The sequence below is a fragment of the Branchiostoma belcheri genome, unplaced genomic scaffold (genome assembly GCF_001625305.1).
Source record: "Branchiostoma belcheri isolate BF01 breed outbred unplaced genomic scaffold, Haploidv18h27 scaffold20, whole genome shotgun sequence".
NCBI classification, from domain to species: Eukaryota; Metazoa; Chordata; class Leptocardii; order Amphioxiformes; family Branchiostomatidae; genus Branchiostoma; species Branchiostoma belcheri.
Window position 1 is genome coordinate 3,060,465 of NW_017803491.1, and position 24,483 is coordinate 3,084,947.

At 41.1% G+C, this 24,483-nt stretch overlaps 2 protein-coding genes across 4 annotated transcripts; both read right to left on the reverse strand.

Annotated features, from left to right (window-relative positions):
• Nucleotides 1-1,001: 1,001 nt before the first annotated feature.
• On the reverse strand, nt 1,002-8,366 carry LOC109469145 (uncharacterized protein KIAA0930-like). Of its 2 annotated transcripts, none has more exons than XM_019767546.1 (10): nt 8,237-8,366; nt 6,811-6,950; nt 5,877-5,981; nt 5,674-5,748; nt 5,369-5,470; nt 4,789-4,929; nt 4,232-4,411; nt 3,513-3,648; nt 2,876-3,022; nt 1,002-1,068 (listed from the first exon to the last, which is right to left on the reverse strand). In XM_019767546.1, the coding sequence occupies exons 1-10, from the start codon at nt 8,352-8,354 to the stop codon at nt 1,028-1,030; spliced, it is 1,185 nt and encodes a 394-aa protein (XP_019623105.1). In that variant the 5' UTR covers nt 8,355-8,366; the 3' UTR covers nt 1,002-1,027. The 2 variants fall into 2 exon arrangements, with proteins under 2 accessions (XP_019623105.1, XP_019623104.1); XM_019767545.1 differs by having other exon boundaries at nt 6,811-6,953.
• Nucleotides 8,367-9,340: 974 nt separating this feature from the next.
• On the reverse strand, nt 9,341-24,481 carry LOC109469131 (RNA polymerase-associated protein CTR9 homolog). 2 transcript variants are annotated; one of them, XM_019767524.1, is made up of 26 exons: nt 24,379-24,481; nt 22,555-22,653; nt 21,775-22,014; nt 21,428-21,545; nt 21,234-21,323; nt 20,957-21,017; nt 20,452-20,539; nt 20,158-20,268; nt 19,288-19,395; nt 18,680-18,799; nt 18,166-18,282; nt 17,685-17,774; nt 17,412-17,540; nt 16,718-16,990; nt 16,022-16,207; nt 15,660-15,747; nt 15,439-15,494; nt 15,154-15,246; nt 14,782-14,898; nt 13,915-14,060; nt 13,431-13,502; nt 12,931-13,216; nt 11,826-11,861; nt 11,242-11,378; nt 10,654-10,872; nt 9,341-10,442 (listed from the first exon to the last, which is right to left on the reverse strand). In XM_019767524.1, the coding sequence occupies exons 1-26, from the start codon at nt 24,433-24,435 to the stop codon at nt 9,947-9,949; spliced, it is 3,633 nt and encodes a 1,210-aa protein (XP_019623083.1). In that variant the 5' UTR covers nt 24,436-24,481; the 3' UTR covers nt 9,341-9,946. The 2 variants fall into 2 exon arrangements, with proteins under 2 accessions (XP_019623083.1, XP_019623085.1); XM_019767526.1 differs by lacking the exon at nt 11,826-11,861.
• Nucleotides 24,482-24,483: the final 2 nt, after the last annotated feature.

Below are 24,483 nucleotides of genomic sequence, written 5' to 3' on the forward strand. Positions count from 1 at the left end.
GTGTAAATGTCTACCCACTACATTGCCCTGATATGCATGGTAAGTGGAATTTTCAACACTCTAGCAGAAAAGACAAAATGTGCCTGAGGATATTATGTATCATGGACTGCATCTAGAACTAGATTTTGGCTATTTATCATAAACTTGACAAATAAATAAAACTTGATGAAGACAACGGAAGACAAGAAAGGTAATCCTTAGAAGGACATTACAACAAAAATTAAGTTTCCTACAAAAATAATTTCCTTGACTCATGACATTGAGTAAGGTTCTTGACCCTGACCTAAGATTGCATTTGAACATCAGGTATTACGTGACAACAACTACATTTGGCACTTCAGAAACTACAGAGTTTCGTGTTTACAAATATCGTAGGTAAATTTCACACCTACGATCATGCTAAATTTACATGACATAATTGCCAAACACTTCAGTTGGCTTTTGCTGTACAACATTACTGCGAGAAATGCCATATCTTACATTCATGCCTTAAAAAGGTCAAAAACTGAGGCTCCAAAATGAAACAGTTCCAATATCTGACTCAAATGGCAAAATATTCGAAGCCACAGTACTAAAATAATTGGAAAAACAACAGCCCTAAAATAGCTTTTACAGGTTAGCTATAGCATTTCTACAGGCAACTTCTGTATACATGCATACAAGATAAAGGCATACAATTATCATTGTATCATTGCTGATTAGTTCACTGTACATTCTTAATGACTATGTATATTATAAAAAAGAAAAAAGGTACCAAAGACCTGGCTCTATCCCAAGCCTCTCAGGCATGATATAATACAGATATTGTTTACGATCTGTTTTTCTGACACAATCTATGCAAACAGGTGACATTGGGAGGGTTTTGGTCTCAAGCCAGTTTGCTACTTCGTTTCCTCAACAATTAAACATGGCTGGATGTTGCATTACCTGAGGTCAGTCGATTACCCTCTACTGTACAACCTACTGTCCTATAGGGTCGTCCTTCAGGAGTTGCTTGACAAGTGCATCAGACAGGCAAGAATCAGACCTATGTGGACAGAACTGGAGGCTGGCGGTTTTCCAGAATGTCTGAAATGATAAATACAGTTCATGTTATAAATATATGCCTACTACTTAGTAATACACTCACATTAGCACAGGAACTTCTTATGTTATGACTATGCAGCCCCTCTTGAACTCAGTTCTGCATGGCACTTGCAACATTACGTAGCCCAACACCAGTTACCATGGTGACAGACGTCTGGTCCTGGTCATTGACCTTATTTGTTTGGAGAAGAAAAAGTGGAAGAAGTAGAAACAGAGCAAAAACAATATGTTCTCCTTCTGCAAGGGTAAACATAACTAGAAAGGCCAATATTTGCTTTGGAGCAAATACAGCGATGGGTTCACCACATTTTACGACATGGCAGGGAAAGAATGGGAAACACAAGGGAAAACAATGATTTACATTGATATAACTATAATATGAAGTAAAATACAACTAAAACAACAGTTGGATAGCTATTCCCTACTTTATTGGTTAGGATTTTTAATTGCATAATGCAAACTGTTGATTTTCAAAATAAAAAAAAAACGTCCATGCCCGGCATTCCAATGCTGGAGCAGGAAAGCTTGAAATACCTACCAAAACACTTGAATACAGACATACTGTCAGTATGGAAATGCTTCTGTGCAGGTGTTAATCAAGTTAAATCCCAACAGCCAATCAGCAAGAAGTATAGAGGAAAGCTGCATGCCTATTGGTTGATGCCCTGCATTCCATTCTGATGACTCATGCCCAAACGTGGTAAACAAGGCAGACTAACACAGTAATACATTTGCTATAACACAGCCAAAAAACTCAAATAAAACCATTCTAAAAGCCTGTATCACAATAATTTAAAAAACGCCTAGGGGTATTTGCCCACTGTACCTCCATACCAAATTTCAGGACCTTAGGCCCTAAAATGAAGAAGCTGAATCCATTTAAAGATATGGCAGGAGGAGGAGGAGGAGAAGGAGGAGGAGAAGAAACATCAGACTAGAAAGGCCAATATTTGCTTTGGAGCAAATATAGCGATGGGTTCACCACATTTTACCACATGGCAGGGAAAGAATGAGAAACACAAGGGAAAACAATGCTTTACATTGATATAACTATAATATGAAGTAAAATACAAGCTAAAACAACAGTTGGATAGCTATTCCCTACTTTATTGGTTATGTAGATTTTAATTGCATAATGCAAACTGTTGATTTTCAAAAATAAAAAAAAACGTCCATGCCCGGCATTCCAATGCTGGAGCAGGAAAGCTTGAAATACCTACCAAAACACTTGAATACAGACATACTGTCAGTATGGAAATGCTTCTGTGCAGGTGTTAAGCCAGTTAAATCCCAACAGCCAATCAGCAAGGAGAATAGAGGAAAGCTGCATGCCTATTGGTTGATGCCTTGCATGCCATTGTGATGACTCATGTCCAAATGTGGTAAACACTGCACACTTACACAGTAATACATTAGCTATTACACAGCCAAAAAACTCAAATAAAACCATTCTAAAAGCCTGTATCACAATAATTTAAAAAACGCCTAGGGGTATTTGCCCACTGTACCTCCATACCAAATTTCAGGACCTTAGGCCCTAAAATGAAGAAGCTGAATCCATTTAAAGATATGGCAGGAGGAGGAGGAGGAGAAGGAGAAGAAGAAACATCAGAAAAAGCAATATGGTTTCACCACACCACTTCGTGGTGTGGTGAACCCATAAAAAAGCAATATGGTTTCACCACACCACTTCGTGGTGTGGTGAACCCATAATAAGGATTCCAACATAACCACTGAAACAAAACCATTCAGCACCAAGGACAGTGACAAAAATGTCAAAAATTCTCACCTGCGATGATTCTCTGCCAGGGTAAGGTAACGTACGTCAGGTGGGCATTGAGAACAAAGACTCCACCAGAGGAGCGCTGTCTTCCCTTCAGCCAGCTGAAGGCTCCACCTAACCTGGCCGAACCCCGACTGGACCCATCTTTAGAGCCTGTGGACAAATGGTATCGGTAATTCAACATACATGGTCAAATAATCTACAAAAAAATCTTTCTAGGACAAATAAGTGACATAAATGTAGTACAGTACCTATACATTTGTGAAAAAAAAAACAGAAAAAACATCACATACTTTGAACAGACCATTTTGTTTGTTTGAACCAACCACTCTATTATTCGGAAAGCTCAAATCCAGCATACAAGCCGCTTTTCATTGAGGTCATGAAGGAAGAGGTATGGGTCAGACAAAATATATCAACTAGATAAAGTTTACATCATTCAAAGTCCTACTAAAACTGTGAGTAACAATAGGTATGAAATACAGAGTGCATTTCTATACACTCTAAAATCATCTCTCACAAAATCATGATTCACTGTTTACAATGTAGCAAGTCCTTGCGCTTTGACAATTTTGGAGACGATTTCTAAAAATGTTACAAATGCTCAAATGATAAAACATGACTGTATTTAAGCCCTGTGTACCTTGTCTCCTGTCCCTTCCCTGTATTCTATCAAAGTCTGCTCGCTCATTCAGGGATGTTGACTTCTTCATGTCAGTCGGCTGACTGTGGGAGTGGCTCATGGCACCATTGGTGTTCCTGCCTTGTCTTCTGGACTCCTGTAGGCAAATGTCACATATCTTTTTATCAAGGCCACAGCAAGTAATTTTTATGGATGACATCAGCGATGTGCGCATTAATTTTTGCCTTATTTTGGAGAAAAAAAATTTTTTGTCTTCTGACAGTGGTCAACGTGCTGAAAATGGCCAAAGAGCTCTGTTGCTATGCGAGAACGTGGATGGCACATAAATATGAAGCGAGGAGACAAGACAAGGCTCTGATTCAATTAACGCTTTTGTCTTTTACTTTGATGCAGTGATGCATTTCATTCCTTTTATATGCGATGTTCACTGCAAACAAAACAATTTGTGCAATGATTTAAAACTTTTGTTTTTCAATGACAATTGGTTGTTGTAATAGTTGGCAGTAAACAGCACAATATAGGTATCATCTCTTGTTTAACAAGGTTTATGGTGTCAAAAGTTGAACCTTCGCATTAGATTTGGAGTCTGTGGATGATGTCATCCATAAAATTTACTTGCTGTGGCCTAAACAGTCCAGACAAGAATTACAGTACCTGACCCCTATACACTGGAAAATTTCTGGTGAGAAGCCTGTATAGTACACATGTCTGATACTGACCCTGCTGAATCTCAAGTCATCCTCACTCCTGCTGGTGGTCATCCCGTCAGTCAGCCTGCTGACCGCCATCTCTGCGTAACCCTTCCCCTGCGGACCCTTCATACGGACAAACTCCACCCTCTCCTTCCCGTGGTACAGTCCCAGCGACATCCGCTGGGCCATCTTACTGGTCACACTGGCCTGGAGGGTGGGGTGGGGTGGTGGAGTAATTTACTTTACATTTTGTACTTTTTGTTTGTATCATCATTACATGGATTATCATCAGTTTTTTGTAATTTCAGAAACAGCCAAGAAGTGAAGCATTTTCTTTCTGACATTGTTCTAAAAAAATAGTACCTGTGAATACCTTAGACAATTTAACTGGCAAATCTGGGCAAAACTGTTATACCTTTTGACTACATGACACTAAGGTCTGACAGAGAGCTATGCTTGTCTGAGGTCTTATTCATAATCTAAGTAGCCTTTTTGCATTGAATTTGTATTGGTTACAGGGTTAGGCAGCAGGGAAAAGGCTGATAAACAAATAGTTTTCTTTCAACATTATACTCAATACTGACCCGCCCATCATAGACTTTCTTAAGTGCCTCATATCTGATGGAGCCCAGGAAGATGACACTCTGGAAGGAGTCTTGTCTGTAGCGAGCCAGGAGCTCCACACACACCATCTCTCCTTCCTGAACTGAGATGTCTCCAAACACCTGAAACAACAATGATCAGTGTCTTAGAAAAATGTCACAACAATGTCTCAATACAACTGTTTTTCTGTGTGTCATAAAAACATAGTTGGTCCCTCAGATCCAACCATTCTTTTCTATTCTGTGATATCATTACAATGGGTAACAACTTGTTAGTCCCTAAGAAAGATAGTTGGTTTTTCATATAACATACTTTTTTTTCATTGTCTCCGAGAAGCATAGTCAGTCCCTGAAATAATGTACAGTAAAATGTAACTGTAAAATCCCCACACATTTGAATTAATGATACAAGTCAAGTCAAAGTTTATTGCACAATGATTGCCACGGGTACAATGTATGGCAAATAATAAAGTTACTAGTTGGTATGAGTCTATCATAATGCTACATATATGGTCAACGGTTACTGTGTTTGACAGAGTGTTATAGATAATTGTCTTCTCACCTCGTCAAAATTATCAATCATGAAGAAGATGTTTGGGTAGGAGACCTCTGACTCTGTGTCCTTCCTGTCCATTCTGTGTTTGTTGGGAGAAGCATACACTCTCTGGAGAATAAAGAACAAAAAAGACATCAAAATTAGCAAGGTCGAAAAATACAACACTTTCCTAACACATCAATCACATAAGCCTTTTATTTGTAAGTATATTGTACACACATTAAATTTCCCCTCATAGCAATGGAATCCAGGTAAAATGTTCAGTAGGGTTCCATGCTAGAACAAGCTGTAACAAAAAGAGGTGTACTTACAGAGGAGTATCTTTTGTGCACTGTGAGTTCCTTCCCTTCCTTGGTACATACTGCACATGTCAGTTGATATTCAAACTGTGGTGATCAGAAAAAGGTTAAATTGCATAGAAGGCAGAACGACACATTGTTAAAAAAATATGATTTTGATTGTAGATGAACAGATGGGCAACTTAGCATCTATGTAAAGAGTGATTATATATTACCTGTTGTAATATAAGGTTGAGGTACACTGTCTCCTCCCAGTCTATACTGGGGTCTCCTGGACAAGGCAGCCTTTTGGAGTCCCTTCTGTACACATCTACCTCAGTCTGTAAGAGAAAAGGAATGATGCAAGAGGACTTAATTTGTGCTTTTAGTGACCATGAAGAAACAGTGCAAGATTCTTGTGTACCTCGTATCTAACATCAAAACAACCCAGGAGTAACAGTGGGAAAAGGATGTTTGTGTACAGGGCCGTGAAACTCTGGAATTCTCTACCTACAGAATCTGATGTAAAGTCCATCTCCCATGTCAAATACTTTACCAACAGGGTGGTGCAATTCATAAAAGTCAGACAGAATTTATATTTTTTTTAACGATTGCCATGTAAACAGTTAAGGTTTTTTATGCGACGTGTAACTCCTCTGTTTTTAAATGATTTATGCTGTAAGTATGTAGGATTGTGTCCGTAATTGTGATGTTACATGTATTTGTATTAGAACCCTGGAAGAATAGCCCATAATGGGCTAAAGGATATCTCAATAAACTGAAACTGAAAAACACAGCATGGATGCCAGGCTGTTTCTAGGGCCTGCACAGGCCAACTCCTGGGCTCTATAGCCAACATTCCCCCAAATGAAATTTTACTCCTGTTTGACCCAACTGCGAAGACTGCATATATCAATTTTTTCCTCTGCATGTAAATGGGCTGCTTTGACGTATGTCATGAACGTAGGTTCAGATTGAATTCCAGATGTAGTTTTCGTATGCTCATGTACATAATTATGCAGTTTTCGTACCGTAAGGTTTTTGCCCGTGCATAAATTGGGTCCTAGACCCTTGCTAAAATGTTCATGGGGCATGTTGGCCCTAAGGCAAGGAGCTAGCATGTGTACTGTGTAGGCCTGGGACTCTGAAACTGAGTCTGGCATCACCTACCACAGGTTGCTGGTCCCTGGCATGTGAAATTTTCCTGATGAAGAAGAGCATGTCGTCCCTCAGGTCATCAGACCCACTGTCCACCAGGTACTCCGAGAACACCTTCGTCCAGAACGTGTTGATGGCCAGCACTACAAAACCTTCTGGTGCACAGATTGAAATGGATTAGAACTGAGTTCTAGTAGGGTCAATCTTTTACAGCTTTAATTCAGAATCAGAATACTTACACCAGGGGTGCCAAAGAATTTTTTTACGGGATTCATATGAATTTTCTAGACTTCATACGAATTTTACGAAATACATGTGATCCACTACAACTACAAGCAAGGAGGTTCAAAAGGAAAGCTTGCTACAAGGAAACATACGAATTTGCCAAAATACATACGATCCATTAGCAGAAACAAATGAATTTTACGCACTGCATGTATGGACAATGCCTTGCCTAAAATTTGGATACTGTCTAGTCGGTATACGACTGCCACTGAAAGATCCGCTTGGAGACTACTGTCTCTCTGCTGTTTTATTATTACTATTAGGCAGCCACTTTGAGGCTACTTTAAATTCTATGTGACTAATTTACGAGGACGGTATTGAGCTTGATTTGCACATGATCCCAGAACAAAAATAGGATAACGGTATCCCACTATTCCTTAAGAAGATTTTGTGTACAAGTTTACATCAGTGATATTTATGTGTGTAGATTATTTGCGGGTTAATATTCTGATATTTTACTCCTTCGAATTATTTTAGAAAAGGGACACTAAAGCTTTTGTATTCTGTCCTTTCTTCATTCCAGCAGTATCGGGCTGTGTCCAGTTAATTAAGCATTGCCTCCCCGGTCTCCAGCCGTGAGCGGCAAGCGTCTCCCGGACCCCCACCGCCTCAAATTATCCACCGCCTTTTGTCGTTTGTCTACAGATTATTCACGCCTCTTCAAATGTTCTCCTTTTACATGCATTTAAACATCTGACACCTTTTACGGCGTACCACATCGAAGGAAATAACCTTTCTTGAGTTCTTCGTACTGGGATAAGACGCTTGTTTGCCTTCAAAGTGGGGTATGAATATTCTTTGTTTTGGGTTGAAATTTGCGACAATGCGAGAAGGGGGAGGGGCACTATTCATCAGAATGTGAAAGCCTCGGCCAGCCTAATTGAAATTCTTTTGCTCCTAACCAACAATAACATCTGTATGGCTGCTCAGCGGAGCTTTGACTCCCCAGCGGGGTTCTGTGCCTCTCCTTTTGTCCACTTCCCCCTCTAACTCCCTTTCCAAGATTTCAATAACAAAGCGACGCCACAACAAAGTGTGAACACTGGAAGTGGCAAGCGGCCTGCAGCCAAGAAAATCTGCCAACCACCAACTTCAAGAAAACCGCATTTTCTGCGAGAAAACTACAGATATCGCACGGAAATTCAAACCGTACCTTCCGCGGTGTCTCCCCTCGAGACTCGGCTCCTTTCTCTCTTGATGGAAGACAGCATGTTGTGCAGAGAGCTCCTATTTTCGGAGGAACCCGATCGACCTCGCCGAGCAGACGCCATATTGGATGTTTATAGTGGGGTAAAGGTCGCGGGGTCAAACAAGTTCAAAGACCTGCCGATTGTGATGACGCAATCAGGCACTAGTTATACCATGGAGGGCTTTTTTCTACCTCCATGGTTATACCACTGCAGATATATACTCAAGTACAAAATGTACTAGTAACTGTTACTAGAATGCCAACTTTATAATGTTTTGCCATTACATATAACACTAACAACTAGCATGGCATTATTGGATTTTAGTAGGCCCAAGAACAATTTTTGAGGAATCCAAAAATGAAATCTAATAAAGCAAGGATAGAAGGCATCCTTCAAGCAAGGTCTATACCAAGTTGGATTTTTCTTCTCCTCTCCACAAAGCTTACACATTTCATAAAAGGGAAACAGGTCAGGACGATTTGACAAGGATATAGTGTTAAGTAAGAGCTAAGGATTTTGAATGAGGAAAGTTTGTCATTAGGCCATGTTGATTTGATTATATGGATGACATCCGCGCGCGCATTAATTTTCGACCGTTTCCAAAAAAAAAAAGTTTTCAACCATACTGTAAATCGTACAAAACAGTTGCAAAATGAGCAAAAATATACCGTAAGTTACAAAAAAAAAAACTATACCAATATGTCGCAGAATGCCAAAATCAAATGAAAAAAGACGAAATTGTAAAGAAATGAACTTGAAGACTAGATTATTCGCCAAACCATATTCTGTCCCATTTGTTCAACCCTCATGACCACGTAGATTTCATAATGAAAACAACTTTTTTTTTGCAAAACTTTTTTTTTATTCGCACGCGCGCATCAGTTTTGGGGTTCCCGGAGGATGTCATCCATACACTAGTAATCAAATCAACATGGCCTTAGGTGCAAAAAAATGAGATTTTGATGCCTGCTACACCAGGAGGTTCAAAAACACTAAACCCTTTAGACCTTGGAAGGTGACATAAAAAAGATTAACAGAATAATGACTTATTCAGAGATGAGATTTTTCAATCATCTTTTAATCAGTTTTCTATAGACTTATGTCAGTTCCTGTTATTGTTGAGAGAAAAATACACATGCTATCTTATACAATACAGAGTACATGTATATTCTGTTTAATTAAATGGTAACATACATGCTTTTTACAACATTATGACACAATTGCACTTGATCTAAACAAAGTGTCAGTGTCAAAATGAACAGTCAAAGGTTTTGCATTTGAAACCATTATGACAGAAAAATTGTAGGCATGTTACATTGAAATATCCTTACTATAATATAATTGTAACAATTACTAATACCACAAGATATCGTTAATAGTTGGGAAGAATTTGTAGTAATTTACAACACAATGCTTAAAGATATGTTTTCTAGTTACTCCTAACAGGGTACATACATGTAGTTATGTGTCATTCTGCATGATTTGTGTGATGTAATACTAAGACATGTTTGCTTATTAATTCACATAAAAGAGAATAATTGTTACATTCTACAAGTAAATAAACACAACTACTATGAACAGTATTTGTTAAGCTCCTGGAAGGATGTCAATCCCCATTCTGCTTGCCCCTTTGGGGTTTACAGTGGTAGGTGTATCATGTTATGATGAGTAGGCTAATCTGAGTCACTGTTCTCTGATCCTGACTTGGCACCCCCACTAGCTGAGCTCTCATTCCCAGAGCTCTTAGCCCCACCTGACTCTTTCCCAGAGCCCTCATTGCCTGACTCATTCCCACTGCCCGATTTCTCATTGGCTGATTCATTCCCACTGCCTGATCTCTCATTGGCTGATTCATTCCCACTGCCTGATCTCTCATTGGCTGACTCGTTCCCACTGGCACTGCCTGACTTTTCATTGGCTGATTCGTTATCACTACCAGAGCGAGACCGCCCTGACTCGTTTCCACTGCCCGATTTCGCTGAACCGCCAGACCGCTTCTCGTTGTCAGAGCCGCTCCCACTTGCTGATTTCTCGGACTCAGAGTTTTCGCTATCGGAGAGAACCCTGGCCCTTCCCCGCACACCTCCTGGCTTGCGTTCTCGTATACGCTGACTGCCGCTGTCGCTGGAACTACCGCTCTTGTTGGAAGCTTTATCGCTCTCTTTGCCACTGAAATACAAAGTTGTGAACTTTTGTCATCAACTGCCCTTTCACAAAAATGCTTTAATTCAAGGAATTAGATATGAGCAAGGAATACCTCTTTTAAATTGTTAAATTCTATGCAAACTACTTCAAGATAGTAGATTCAGACATTAGTTGAGCATACAGCAGCATACAGCAGCAGTGTTATACTGACTGCTGCAACAGTTTGCTGTCTTACCTCTCAGGCTCTGCGATCTTGAGTTTCTCGTCATCTGAGCTGGAGTCGCTGGATGAGATGATGGCCTTGGACTTGACCTTGCTCAGCTGTTTGGCGGACAGCTGCGGCTCCAGCGAGGTCACGCGGCGAGACTTTGGCTCCTTGGGCTTGCGTTTCCGCGGGCGCTTCCCAGACTGCCCTTCTTCGTCATCGCTGTCAGCAGCTTCGCGAGCTGGTTTTCTGTGGGACGATTCATGCATTTCTTAATATTTGGATATGAATAGAATTGCAAGGCAGGGAAGTGTGTAAGAAGTAAGATAACATCAGTACTAACAGACTTTTCCTGCAATCCTGTAACATGCCTGACTTTACAAGTTACTGTAAATTGTGAAACCTTCTTTTTTGGGGGGGATAGGAGGGATTTAGGGAAGTGTTAATAGTGCTTTAAATTTGCAGTTGAAACAATGCTGTAGTCATACACAGAAGATACATTCAGGGTGTTGTGAATTTATGGTAGAGAGGTCAAGGCAAAAACCATGAAAAGTGCAAAAACAAAAACACTGTGAAGGATTACAATGTGAGGTAATTGCAAAGACAGAGAGAGCTAACCTTTCCCTCTTTCTCTTCTTCTTCTCTCCTTCCATCCGTTTCTTCTTCTTTGGCACTCCTCCCTCCGCACCCCCCTCCCCACCGCTCATGCTGCTGCCACTGCCGTCATCGATAATGTCATCTATATCACGTTTACGCTGAAAGGAAGAAATCAGTATTTCGTGAACAAAATGTGGGAAAATCTTCTGTCAATGAGTCGGTATCATTGCCTCAAAGTGCCTCTTGAACTTAAGCGTAATTCTATGTCTATCAACAAAACATCCATAATTCATGATAAATAGATAATAGCAGTTGTGGTATGCATACCTACATGTACATGTATGTTGACATATCACATGGCAAGTTAGTAATTCAATTAAAAAGGCACTGCCAAAATAGCATAACATCAGTATCTTTAATACAGTTGTACTACCTATAACTAGTCAGCCATAAATGCATTTCAAGCCTAGGCTCTATAGCAGAGTGCAAAGCCTCTACCAATGGGTATGAAGGGGGTTAAGCTGTTGCCCTATGACAACCCATTATTCCAGCAGCATACTGGCATACTCCATGCACACCCTTGGGTAGTGAACCTACCAACTCACCCTTTGGGAGTTCTTTATGCTGGGATCATGTATAAACTGGGGACAGGTGTGGACAGGACACAGAGAAGAGAACACACACAGAAAGAAAAGAGATTGTGTTGAAATAATCATTAAATTTTACAGATGTGAGTGAATTCTCTCATCTACAGATATTGTAATGAATGTAAAGATTCGTGAGCAAAGTAAATATTTGTTCATTTCAACTGTGTTGGAGGGTTACAAGTGATTTAGTATGTACTGAAACAAGCTTAACAGAAAAAAAAACAACAATTATTGCCATTCCTAACGCACAAAATACATTAGTAATGAGATTGGTGTAACCCCTATGACTCTTTTCAACCTTCTCCCTGCTGCCTAACCCGTAACCAACCGAGAATTCGTACCCATATGGCTACTTAAGTATACTAATGGTTAGACAAGGATTTGCAATTTTATAAACAACAGCACAAGAACATGCTATCACACGGCACAAACAGAACTGTTGAATATTCTGGTACATTGGACAAAAAATACATTAGCTATTCATTGTACAAGAGCCATATCATCTTCTTGTTGCTACTTGCTGGCTTGAGTAACGTGACCTAACTCTGGAACACTCCCAGAGCCTTACCAGTCCACCCTTTGACCTGGACTTCTTCCTGACAGGCATACCATCATCATCATCAACTGTCTCTGAGTAGTGCACTTTCTTAGGATTAGAATGACACACACAGAACAGACATGAGAAGACAAGAGAGCTTTAGCACAAGAGACAAAACATCAAAGGAAGAACAGAAAATACACAGAAAGAAAAGGGAAAGGAACAAATTATGATAGGGGGATGTGAGAAATTGGAAGAAGATAACAGAAACAATAATTTCAAAGGATAGATTGACAGAGTTGACTTAACAAAATTGTCACAGAAAAAGAATGGAGTAAAACAGAACGACAAGAGCAGAGAATCAGCAAGTGGTGGTTAAGATTAGGGTAAATGATAAGTCATGAAGAAAAGCAAAATTTAAGCCATCAGACATTCCTACAGCTATAGGATTCCCCTACAAGACATACATACATTCACTGATTTGGTGGAGTGTTACAGAGATATTGTGCATTCTACCAAACTCACCCGTCCTCCACCACCGCCCTTCTTCCTGGGTTTGGGCTCGTCCGGCGGCTCGTCCGGCAGCACCAGGAGGTTCTTGGTCTTGTCGAGGTACTGACGTCGCTTCTCCTGCAGTTCCCGCGCCTGCTGCTCGCGCTCCTCCGTCTTCTTACGCTGCTCCTCCAGCTGTTTCTGTCGCAGGGCCTCCCGCTCCTGCTCCTGTCTCATCCTCACCTCCCGCTCCTCCTCGTCCTGACGGCGGGCCCGCGCCACGTGGTACTGAGCCTGGCTCAGCAAGTCAGAGCACTGCCTGGGATGGGTGTCATTAGAAACGACATGTTAGCAATCACATTATGCAAGAGAAAGGACAGTTAAATCACAGCTCAAGCTAAGGTTGGTAAACGACTGTCTTGTACACTACTTTGGTTGTGAATAAAGATCTTTGTTGTAGAAACATTTATCAATTCACAATACATGGAAGCAACATTTCTCCTAAAATACAATTGTACAATTTTTTTGTTTACCTGGCTTCAACCTCTGCCTGTTTCAGGTCGAACCTCATACGGTCACCCTCTCGGCTCAGGTAGTTGAAATACCTGGAAAAAACAAAGTTTGACCATTATACATAGCTTTGTTTTCTCATAATAAAGGTATGCAACAAAGGAAGCTCAGCATACCCAATTCTCAACCTATTGTTGGCCCATATTAGAGATTTGTATGATCATGTTTAGGGCAAGTCATGTTTAGGACATTTGTTGTACACTATTGTACAATCACAAAGAGCATTATTAAAAGGGGATATTTAAGGGGATAGAAGTGCATGCATCATATAAAATTAAGCTATCTTGTTATATAAAAGGGTCTTAGATCCATGTCAGCAGTTGGTTCTGTCACAACCTGCTTGTAAATTCTACACCTGTCAATCAAAATCAGACTGCGACATACAATAAATTTGACTGTGCCATTAAATTTCCTACTCTCATAAGAACTGCTTGTACAGTACAGTACCTGTGTGCCAGTTCCAGCTCCCTGACGGCCCCCAGCACAGTCTTCAGGTTGCTCTTCTCGTCCTTCAGCACAGATGTGGCCATTTTCTGCATGACCAGCGACATGTTGTACAGCAGGACAGTGTCGTGGGGGGACACGTGACGGGCCTGGAGAGTTAACAAGGAATTGCTTCAGATGATAACAAGAAATCAAACACTATCATGAAAGTTCATCTGTGTTGGTAGTTACATGCTTGAAGTTTAAACTTTAAATCGAACACAAAAAAAGTAATAGAGACACCTAGAGCTTTCAACCAGTCACTCTGGTCTTCCTCAGTAGACTGACCCAGTGAGGCTTGTCACCCAGTGTTGACGTCAAGTTCAAAGAAGCCACGTGACAAAAGAAGCTTCACTGGATCAGTCTACTGAGGAAGACCAGAGTGACTGGTGAAAAGCTCTAGGTGAGAGCACTTCTTTGTGTGGGATATGAAGTTTAAACTTTAAACAAGAATATTGACATTTCAGTTTTCAGAAAAGTATGGCTTGTAATTTCTGCTGGCTTCTAGCCAGTTTCTGAGACCTTAGACCTACTTTCCTTCTTCCAATGAATCAATCTTCCCACTGCCCTTGTGCCGTCAACCTAGATAAACCCACAGCTCTGCCACCCAAACTAATACTTCAGTACCCAGAAATAATCATGGTGTAACACAAAGAAATTTTGTAACATGTAGAAAAATTACAGACAACTGTAATCACGATCATGTTCATTTCTACTGACAACTAACAAAGAAATTAACGACCTGACTTTAGAAACGTCACATACAGAAATGCTAGGTAGAGTATATGACCTCCCCTCTATGGGAATTGAACCCATGACCACTGAGTTTACCTTGAGCAGGATCTGTCGACACTCCTTATGCTTGCCCAGCTTGTAGTACGCCCGTGCCAGGTACAGCAGCACATCCGTGTCCTGGCACTTATAGAACTTCTTCAGACAGTTCTCATACTGTAGGGGTGAAAGGTTAGGTCATAGGTCAGGCAAAAGGTCAGGTCGCGGCTGGGAACATGTCGTTTTTAAGGTATAAAATCAGATAAAGTTCAGCAGTACTAACAAATTATTTTCATAAAGGGTGAAAGACAGGATAAAAGAAATATACTCTGCACTACATATTACAATTTACATAACTCTTACAGACTATTTTCACACTACACTATTAGGCATGCTCCTGGGGTGTAGCCAAAAAAGAACCAGTTTGCTCACCATCTGAATGGCACTGACATACTGGCGCTGTTCCACATAGATGTGTGCCAGGTTCAGCCACACATCACGCATGTCTGCTGTAGCCTCACGGACCTGTGGACAGTCAGAAAGGACAGCAGTTAAACACTTCATCAAAAACAGCACTGTTCCACCCCCATGAAAAGTGGCCTAAAAGGCTAATATCAAGTCTAAATAAAGGCACAAACAAGCAAGCAAGTACCTAAGCCAGGACCTGGTCCCTGGTCTAAGGTTTATGAAACCAAACAAAATGAAACAAAGACATACCTGTGCAAACACATCTCTGGCTTCCCGGATACAGTTCTTCTGAGCCAGAACTGCACCTGGAACAAACACAACCCTCCATGTTAGTAATACCTTTGTTAGTACAGAACTTCCACATACTGCTTGGTGGACAAAGCATTCATGGTGAAATCTTACAAAGCTTTCACAACAATACCCGGTAGTGACAGTGTAAATATTTGATATGTACGGTACCGATGCCTTACCGATGCCATTGGCAGCATACAGATTTTTAGGGTCGTTCCTCAGGACTTGTTTGTACATGGCAAGAGCACGGTCCTGATGTCGCTTTTCCTGGGGGCAGAACAAAAACAACGGAAATGGAAAATAAGAAATTGTAGAAGAAGTTGCTAAAACTACCTCAGATGCAATGACTTTGAGAGTTATGCAATTGGCATCATAGTCACTACTGTAACACATTTGGATTATGAAATTAGATTACAGTTTGCTACAACACCAATGCTACAACAACACATTTCCAATTTTTCCAGAAAAACCCTATACTTTTACATATACAATACAGATTGGATAGAAAGGTAAAAAAGATCAAAATATTTTGGATCGGTACCTTTTCCTTGTCCCTCTGTGGTTGATGGAGTGTCTGTAGCCACACGTTCCCCAGGGCCAGCATGGAGTAGGCATCACTAGCCGTGTCTGGGTGTTTCAGGATCCGTTCAAACTTCTTCTGCCCCGGCCCCCACTCCTGCTTAGCCAAGTGGAGGTTACCAATCAGAGACCAGGCATCCGGGTGGTCCTGTAAGTACAGAGAAAGTAGGTTATGATCAGAATATCCACTCAAAGTTCTTCTGCCCCGGCCCCCACTCCTGCTTAGCCAAGTGGAGGTTACCAATCAGAGACCAGGCATCCGGGTGGTTCTGTAAGTACAGAGAAAGTAGGTTATGATCAGAATATCCACTCAAAGTTCTTCTGCCCCGGCCCCCACTCCTGATTAGCCAAGTGGAGGTTACCAAGCAGGGACCAGGCATCCGGGTGGTTCTGCAGGTAAGGAGAAAGTAGGTCACGATCAAAATATGTCTGGGTGCAGAACAGCAAATCAGAGACAGTCTGACTACACAGACAAGTCTTCAACATAAATTTTGTCTATGATCATGACATGTCAAATTATGACCAAAAAGTCAGAGATTTCAGACATCTGGGAAGTATGCAATCTTCTCTTATTGAATTCCCCCATGTCACTTCTAATTCCTGTTGGCTCCCTGGCCAGATTCTGAGACATTTGATGGACAAAATGAACTCCACCCACCTGATTAATCTGGAGAGCCTCCTTGAACCAATCGGAGGCCTCATAGATCTGCCCCCTGTCCCTGGCCATGCAGCCCAGGCGGAGGTAACAGTCCACATAGTTGGGATGTTCCCTCAGCACCTCCTTGTACAGCTTCTCTGCGTCCTGGTACATGCAGAGCGCCTCGAACAGCCGCGCCAGGTTGTAGGACGTGGTGACGGAGATGGCGCTGTAGTACGTCTCGTCGTGCTGAGCCTCCTGTTTGGAACGGTCCAGCGAAGCCACGTAATATTTCTGTGAAATGAAAAAAATTCACTCATATGTTTGTTATTAGAAAAAATACCAAAACTCGTGATTAGGCCCACTTGATTGTAACACTATATCAACGACAGACTTGTGCTAGCCCTTGTTGTTTGAGTAATTAGAATTTCTTATTAGCTCTTTTTCTGTACCTTTTTTTTGTACATTGTACCACGTGCAATTGCAATAAACATTGCTGTCAACTACAAACTATTCAATTTACTTCTGTGTGAACAAAGGCACAAAATATGAAATATTTCAAATTATTGATTTTGCAAATAAAGACTAATAAAGCTTCTTGGAGGAACTTTGGGCATTTTTTTTCAACACGATGGCACCTTAGGAAAGTCCAGTTCACCAAACACACATTTCATTCTCAGAAGGTTTTGCATTAAGTAAGTATTGTCCTATGGACCTTTGCCTCCTGTAAGTTCCCCAGTCTGAAGTGCAGGGCCCCCACGTTGTTCAGGATCTCTGGTGGCACATCAGCCTGTACCTTTTCCTTCAGGATACGTGTGGCAGTGCCATAGGCTTGAAGCGCCCCCTAACAACACAAAGAAGTACTGCAGTCTTGAAAAAATATCACAGTACAAACACAGCAATGTTGGTGAATAAGGAGGGGACAGAAACACATCTTGGGTAGAAACTTTGAAGTGAGAATGATACACTTAATTGTCAGCTTTCTTACCTGGATGTCTGACTGCTCCAAGATCTGAGCCAGCTCAATCCAGGCTTCCACATCATCAGGAAACTGTTCTGTCACCTTTTTCAGGTGTTGCTACAGAAGAACAGACACAGTTTTTATGTGACAGAAATGTTGACAGTGAGTGATGCTGTGTCCAAGAAAGGGTATACAAAGAGAGTTAACTTTCATCTGACCAGAATTCACATACCCTGGCTTAAAAAAATAGTTATCACTGAAGACCATGGCTCTTTAGCCACATTGATTGTATTCCTTATGATTCACTTTTTTTAGGCCTTGCCAAAAAACAGTTACTCAAGCAACTGGATATGATTTTGTAGAACCTTATTACCTGGATGTTTCACCTTCACCGATGGATTTAGGCCTTGGCTTTCTCACTGAGCATACATGTAGATGCCCAAAAATTTTATGTAACTAATATTCAATAGCAATGGTATCAAGAACGAGATACTGTGTAGGATTGTACCTTGGCAATGTCTCTCTTCTCCTGGTCAGAAGACTGTGCATACAGCGAGCCCAGGATCTTCATAGTCTCATAGTTGTTGGGGAAGTGTTTCAGAACTTTCTCAAAGCACTGTGCTGCCTGTGAATCCAAGAAACAAATTTTGTTAAAATAAAAATATTCAAAGTCATATGTAACTGAGAAAGCTTGATAAACATTAAAAAGGCAGGGCTCGAATCACTTTTTTCTGCATACCTGCACTGGTGCAGGTAACATTAAAAATTACCAGCACCAGGCAAATTTTACCTGCACCAAAGTATGGATCATACTAGAAACTGTTCAAAAACCATTGCCATTACTTCTTTTATACTTCATAGATGGTGACATTTGTATATAAACACAGTACATTAGCCGGTGAAGGTTAGGTGCAGGTAGACATTAGAAAAACCAGCATAGCCCCATTTTATATGCACTAAGGTGAATATATACACCCAGTATTTTGAGCCCTGAAAAGCTATGATAAACAGTTCCCACTCACATTTTCGTTGTCTCCTCTGTAGATGTACATCTGTCCCAGTCCAAACTGTGGCAGGACAAACTGTGTGGAGGCAAACTGGGTAGCCTGGTAGTAATACTGGAACGCCTGGTCATAGTCACCCTGTCAGGGGAAAACAACATTCAGAACAAGAAATCAAACACTTTATACATCCGTGGAGTATTTAAAATTGTTGTCAATTTTTTGTTAAATACATTATTGAGAATTTTTTGCTGATTCTGAGAATATTCCACTTTTTTTTCCTCCGAACCTGCGGGGAGAACATTTTGACCTCAAATTTGACCTTCCTATCAGTCTGCAGTCACACCATTCCCTCCTATATGAGTCTACTGTATTCAAATGACTATGGACATGTAAGCAAACAGAAAGATTTAGTACACAGTAAAAGTAGACTACTACCTGTGTAGGGGCTAGCTTTGCATGCAAAGACTTAAAAGTGGTTTCAAGATGTCATATACAAATTTTACAATAAAGCACTGCCAAAGTGATTGTAAAGATTGGTCAAGATACATTTAGCATAGAACATTAGTGGCATAATAAACACCTTCCTAGAACTGCTTTAAAAGCTTGTCGTCCATGGAAGCCCATACCTGTACGTGGAAGGACCTGGCTAGCTGATAGCAGGACTCAGCCTGGATAGCCTCCACCTCTGTTCCATGGAAGGCATGCAGGGCCAGGTGCTGTACCTTATTGTAGTCCTGCATTCAGACATACACAGATGAACAGCTGAAAATTTCCTCAAACAATAGTATTTCTATGTGTACTGAATAAAGAGTACAACACCCAACACTTTGAGTACCAATGTTAAGACACCCCCCAAAAAACTATACTCAGAATTTGTACACAGAAATATTTCCTATAGAAAAATGGTAATACTGGTCTTCCAAACATTTTGTCCACAGAGCTTCAGAACACTGCATACACAGTACATTTCTAAATATAATAGAATTTATAGCTTATGTTGGCACAATATTGTGTTGTTTTGATTCAACCCCCTTTACTTGAGTAGTGATGCATACCGGTTCACTGGACTTGGATTCGGACTTGTAAGAATGTTTAGGTTCGAGTCCAAAAAAACCTAAAAGTCAAGAACCGAGTCCGGACTTATTACCATAAAAGACCATTTCACATACCCCTTTTCTTTCCAAACCACCTAAAACCTTCCGTAGATTGTAAAAATCTTTGCTGCAAAACAAAGAAAACATTGCCATCGGGCATCGTCAAGTGTCAGCCTCCATGTTATGTGGCCAAAGCTTCACCCAGACAACATTGCAAGGTTGCCAACATGCAATTTTGTATATGCCATGGGTTTAGGTCCGGACTTACAAGTCCGGAACTGAACCTAAACCTCTGGACTTGAATCCGGACCTGAACCTAAAATTGGGTTTAAGTATGCATCACTATACTTGAGAAATAAATGTTTATACAACTGTAGTAGAAAGGGAGCCATTCAGACTGACCTTTTTGAAGAAGAAATGGTTGGCGAGGTGGTTGAGTACCATGGGATTAGTGGAGTCTATGGTGTAGGCCCTGGACAAATACTGTACACCTCTCCTGATGGATTCCTTGTCCTAAGAATTAAAAAAAAATGTTTGTAAAGGCATTAACTTAGACCTATGTTATGTTACCTTAGACCTGTGTTAGTAAATGCATCATTAGATTTCTATATGGCAAAATTTCATCAACGAATAGTTCTTGACATTTCTGAATCTCATGTTGTTGTTTCTGAGGATCTAAAAAAAGGGGGAACCTACCTCTTTGCTGTTGAGTTCTAAGATAGCCAGGCCCACCAGGGCCCCTACACACTTGGGGTTCAACTCCAGGGCTCTCTGGAAGGCAAGGCTGTAGAGAGATGATGTAAATTAACATTTTCTTTGTGATTGTTTTGCATAAAGGTATGCATAGCAATACCAAAAGGCAATGCTACATGTGCATCAAGAGAAATTTTCATAGCTATAGTCTAGGAGAAATTAACAAAGGAACGATTCAAGATTTTTGTCAACTGTGTCTGTCAAGGTTGATTGGTTAAAAATTTTTACCGTGACACACAACAAAGTTCAAAATCATATCCAGTTGCTTGAGTAACTGCTTTTTGGCGTAAAGTTCCTGCAATTGACGGAAAAACAGGTGCTGGCTAGAGCCCTGAATACATTGTTACAGAGCTTTGTAGGTCCCTCATTTTACATTATACTTTCTTGTCTTCAGATATCATTATAGCCTGAGCTAAAAAGATGTTTGAATATAGAATTGTGCATGTACCTTGCTTTATCTGCCTTGCTGAGTTTCATAAAGCAGTGTCCCATACCCAGTCTGACTTCAGCTGTGGTACACAGAGATATACAATGTTAGTCAACCTGTCATGAACATAGAACATCCTGGACAGAGCTGTCTACAGCTGCCATGCATCAGTCATGGATAACTGTCACTAACGCTCCCTGGCAATTCTGATGAGAACTGCAGCAGATGTGGAAGGCTAACAACAGTGGAAGAATACATTTCACACAAGAATATAACGGTTGCTATATTGTGCACTTACCTGGACAGTTAGGATTTGTTCTCAAAGCCTTCTTGTAGTAGGCCAGGGCTCCTCTGTAGTCTTTCTTGTTAAAAGAGATACAGGCTTTTCCTGTGTGAGAAAAAAAAACATGTATAAGCTACGTATGAAACGTATCAATTTTTTATTGGACGCAATAATCTGCAGAAGTAAAACTGACATGAGTATAAACCTACCCAGTAGTGCAGGGATGTTGTTTGGAGACTGGTTGAGTACAAAGTTGAACTGTGCATCAGCCTGGTCCATCTTGTCTCCCTCCAGCAGGCAGAAACAGGCACGGCCCAGGAGATGGTTCTACAGGAACACAAAAACATATGCTCACAACTGTAAACACTGGTATTATAACTTCAGCTTTTATAATTTTTCAAAAATATTCTTTTTAATTACAACAGGTACCAGCATATTCTCTTTTGTGAGATTTTACAGACTGGCTGATCTAAATTTAAAATAAGATGGACAGTGCCAATCATGTCAAAACTGTTTATGTTACAGGAAAAAGTGGTAAGAAGTTGTGCACCCTGACCTGGTCGTACATGATGATTTTGTCAGCCATGGTGTACAGGAGCGTGGCCTGCGTGAACAGCTCCTTCTTGCGATCCTTGTTCTTCTCCTTCCGTGCCTGCTGCACGTAGTACGCGGCCAGCGTGTCCAGCGACTTCATCTGGTCGATCTCGTGGTTCCGGTAGTCATGGTTGGCGTCCGTTCGCGCCGCCTCCAGGATCTTGACAAAGTCTTGAGCCTTACCCTGTTTGTAATACTCCAGCTGCAAGGGAACAGACATTGATATACATGATCACCTATATACAGAGTATCGTACTACTGTAATGCATTTACTTTTGGAGTTTTATTTTGTGGTTTTATTTCACTGTGTGAATATGAAAAGGTGGTTTCGTGGTGTTTGAAGTTCACTAGAAATAGCAGAACACATATTTGTGGTTCCAAGAGGACACCCCTACGCTCCACATAATTTTTATTGAAACTATTTGATACTTCGTACATCGTACTTCAATGAAATTTACGAAATTTCATGCTTGTTTAACTCATTACAAAATTTTTGGGGAGAGGTCCTCCTTAGGCGTTTGACATCTTGAAAAAAAAATCAGCAAATTTTCATGAAAATTCTAAGAGAAAACCCTAAATTTGAACATTTTGGGTGAGGTGCTAGGGTTTTGGGGGGAGGGGGAGCACCCTACTTCATTGCTTGGGGAGAGCCCTGATGCTACATGTATTGCACAGAGTGACAGACGACCTTACAAAGACTATAATATTAATAGAAGCATGTGTAGTTTATGTGCATACGTACAGCCAGTGTGATCCACACAGTGAGGACCACATTCTCCTGACGTAGGATGTTCAACACCTCCTCTCCATCAGGCAGCTGGTCAAGGTCAAGTTCTATCACCTGGAATGGGTTCAAACATACAGCTTCATCACGTCTGTTTACACTTTCAAGAAACATCATATAGTAACATTTGTGACTAAATTAATACAGTTCTGACTTCTACACATATGGAACCTGACAAGCAGACCCAAATTCTGCAGCTGCTATGCATCAGTTCCTGCACTGGATAACATGATCTGATCTGATTCCTTTTTTTGCTGTAGGAAAATAAAGTACTAGTCATCAAGCATCATCATCAGGTTATCTCCTTGATGACAAAAAACTACACATGCAACAAAGAACAAGGAACTGGGTTGAAGACTTCCTAAGACTGAGGTTGAAGACTTCCTAAGACTGAGGAAGCAACGGGTAGTGGTAAACGGACAGTTTTCGTCTTGGAGGGAAGTCAAGAGCGGCATTCCGCAGGGTAGTGTCCTTGGACCAATTCTGTTTGTGATCTACATAAATGACCTACCCGAGGCAGTGGCTAGTGGAATAAAAATATTTGCGGACGATAGTAAATTGTACAAAACTGTCCATGACAAGACCGGAGAAGATGCACTGCAGCAGGACCTAAACACAGTGGGGGAATGGTCACAAGCATGGCAGTTACTTTTTACCGTTACTTACTAAGTGCAAAGTGCTCCACTTAGGAAGAACGAACCAGAAAAACAGCTACAGTCTGGGAGGACAAACCATTGAAGAAACGGTGGAGGAGAAAGACCTTGGCGTAACAATAGACAACCAGCTCTCATTCCATTCACATACAGCAAAAGCGGCAAACAAAGGAAACCAAGTCTTGGGTTTGATTAAGAGGACCTTCTACAACTTGGACAAAGACACAGTCCCTACACTCTTCAAGACCATGGTACGCCCCCACCTGGAATATGGGAATGTAATCTGGGGACCCCACTACTCCCTCGACCAGCAGAAAGTGGAGGCGGTGCAGAGAAGAGCTACAAAACTAGTGTCTGGGCTCAGGGAGCTCCCCTACAGTGAGAGACTAAAGAGGCTTAGACTACCGTCCCTGGGATATAGAAGAAGAAGGGGAGATATGATTCAGGTGTTCTCAAGTTCCTGACTGGGCAGGAAAGGGTACAAGCAGACAACTTCTTTGAGTTAGCAGGGGGTACAACAAGAGGCCACAACTTCAAGTTGAAGGTACCATTGGCCAAGTCAAGGAGTAGACAGCATGTATTCAGTGTGAGGGTCATCAAAGACTGGAATTCGCTGCCGCCGACTGTAGTATCCAGTGAAACAGTCAACCAGTTTAAAACGAGATTGGATCGACACTGGGAGCACCTGAAGTACGAAGAAGGCGTCTAAGACCAGTCCACAACAGGCGGGAAGAAGCCTTACTCGACTGTAGACGGTATCAAGGTATCAAGATCATGTGATTGTGAACAGATCTTAGTGAAAATTTAGTTTTACTTATCTGAAACTGAAAGGCAAGAAAATAAGTTTTCACGACATTGCCTGGTAGGTTGATTTCTTCTCTTAGCAACTACGTAACCAGTCTGAGCTTGGTTTAAGGTGTAAGTTCTTAGATCTCACTTGTTCAGAAGAAGAAAGGAAGACAGGAAAGAGAACACAACGTGAGGTGCGACGTAACAATCAACAACGACTGAAACAACTTGAACAGAGATCGACTAGAGCAACAAATCTGAGTGCAAAAATATCCACAGATCTTGTTCATGAGGTCTGACGTAAATATATTTGCTAAAACGTTTGAAATATTGCACAAACCTCGTCTGTATCCCGCAAGGGGATTTCGACGGATCCCGCGGCCACAAGCGCCGCCATCTTGCCTTGATCAAATAAGGACAAATCTCGGAAAATCTCGCGAGAACG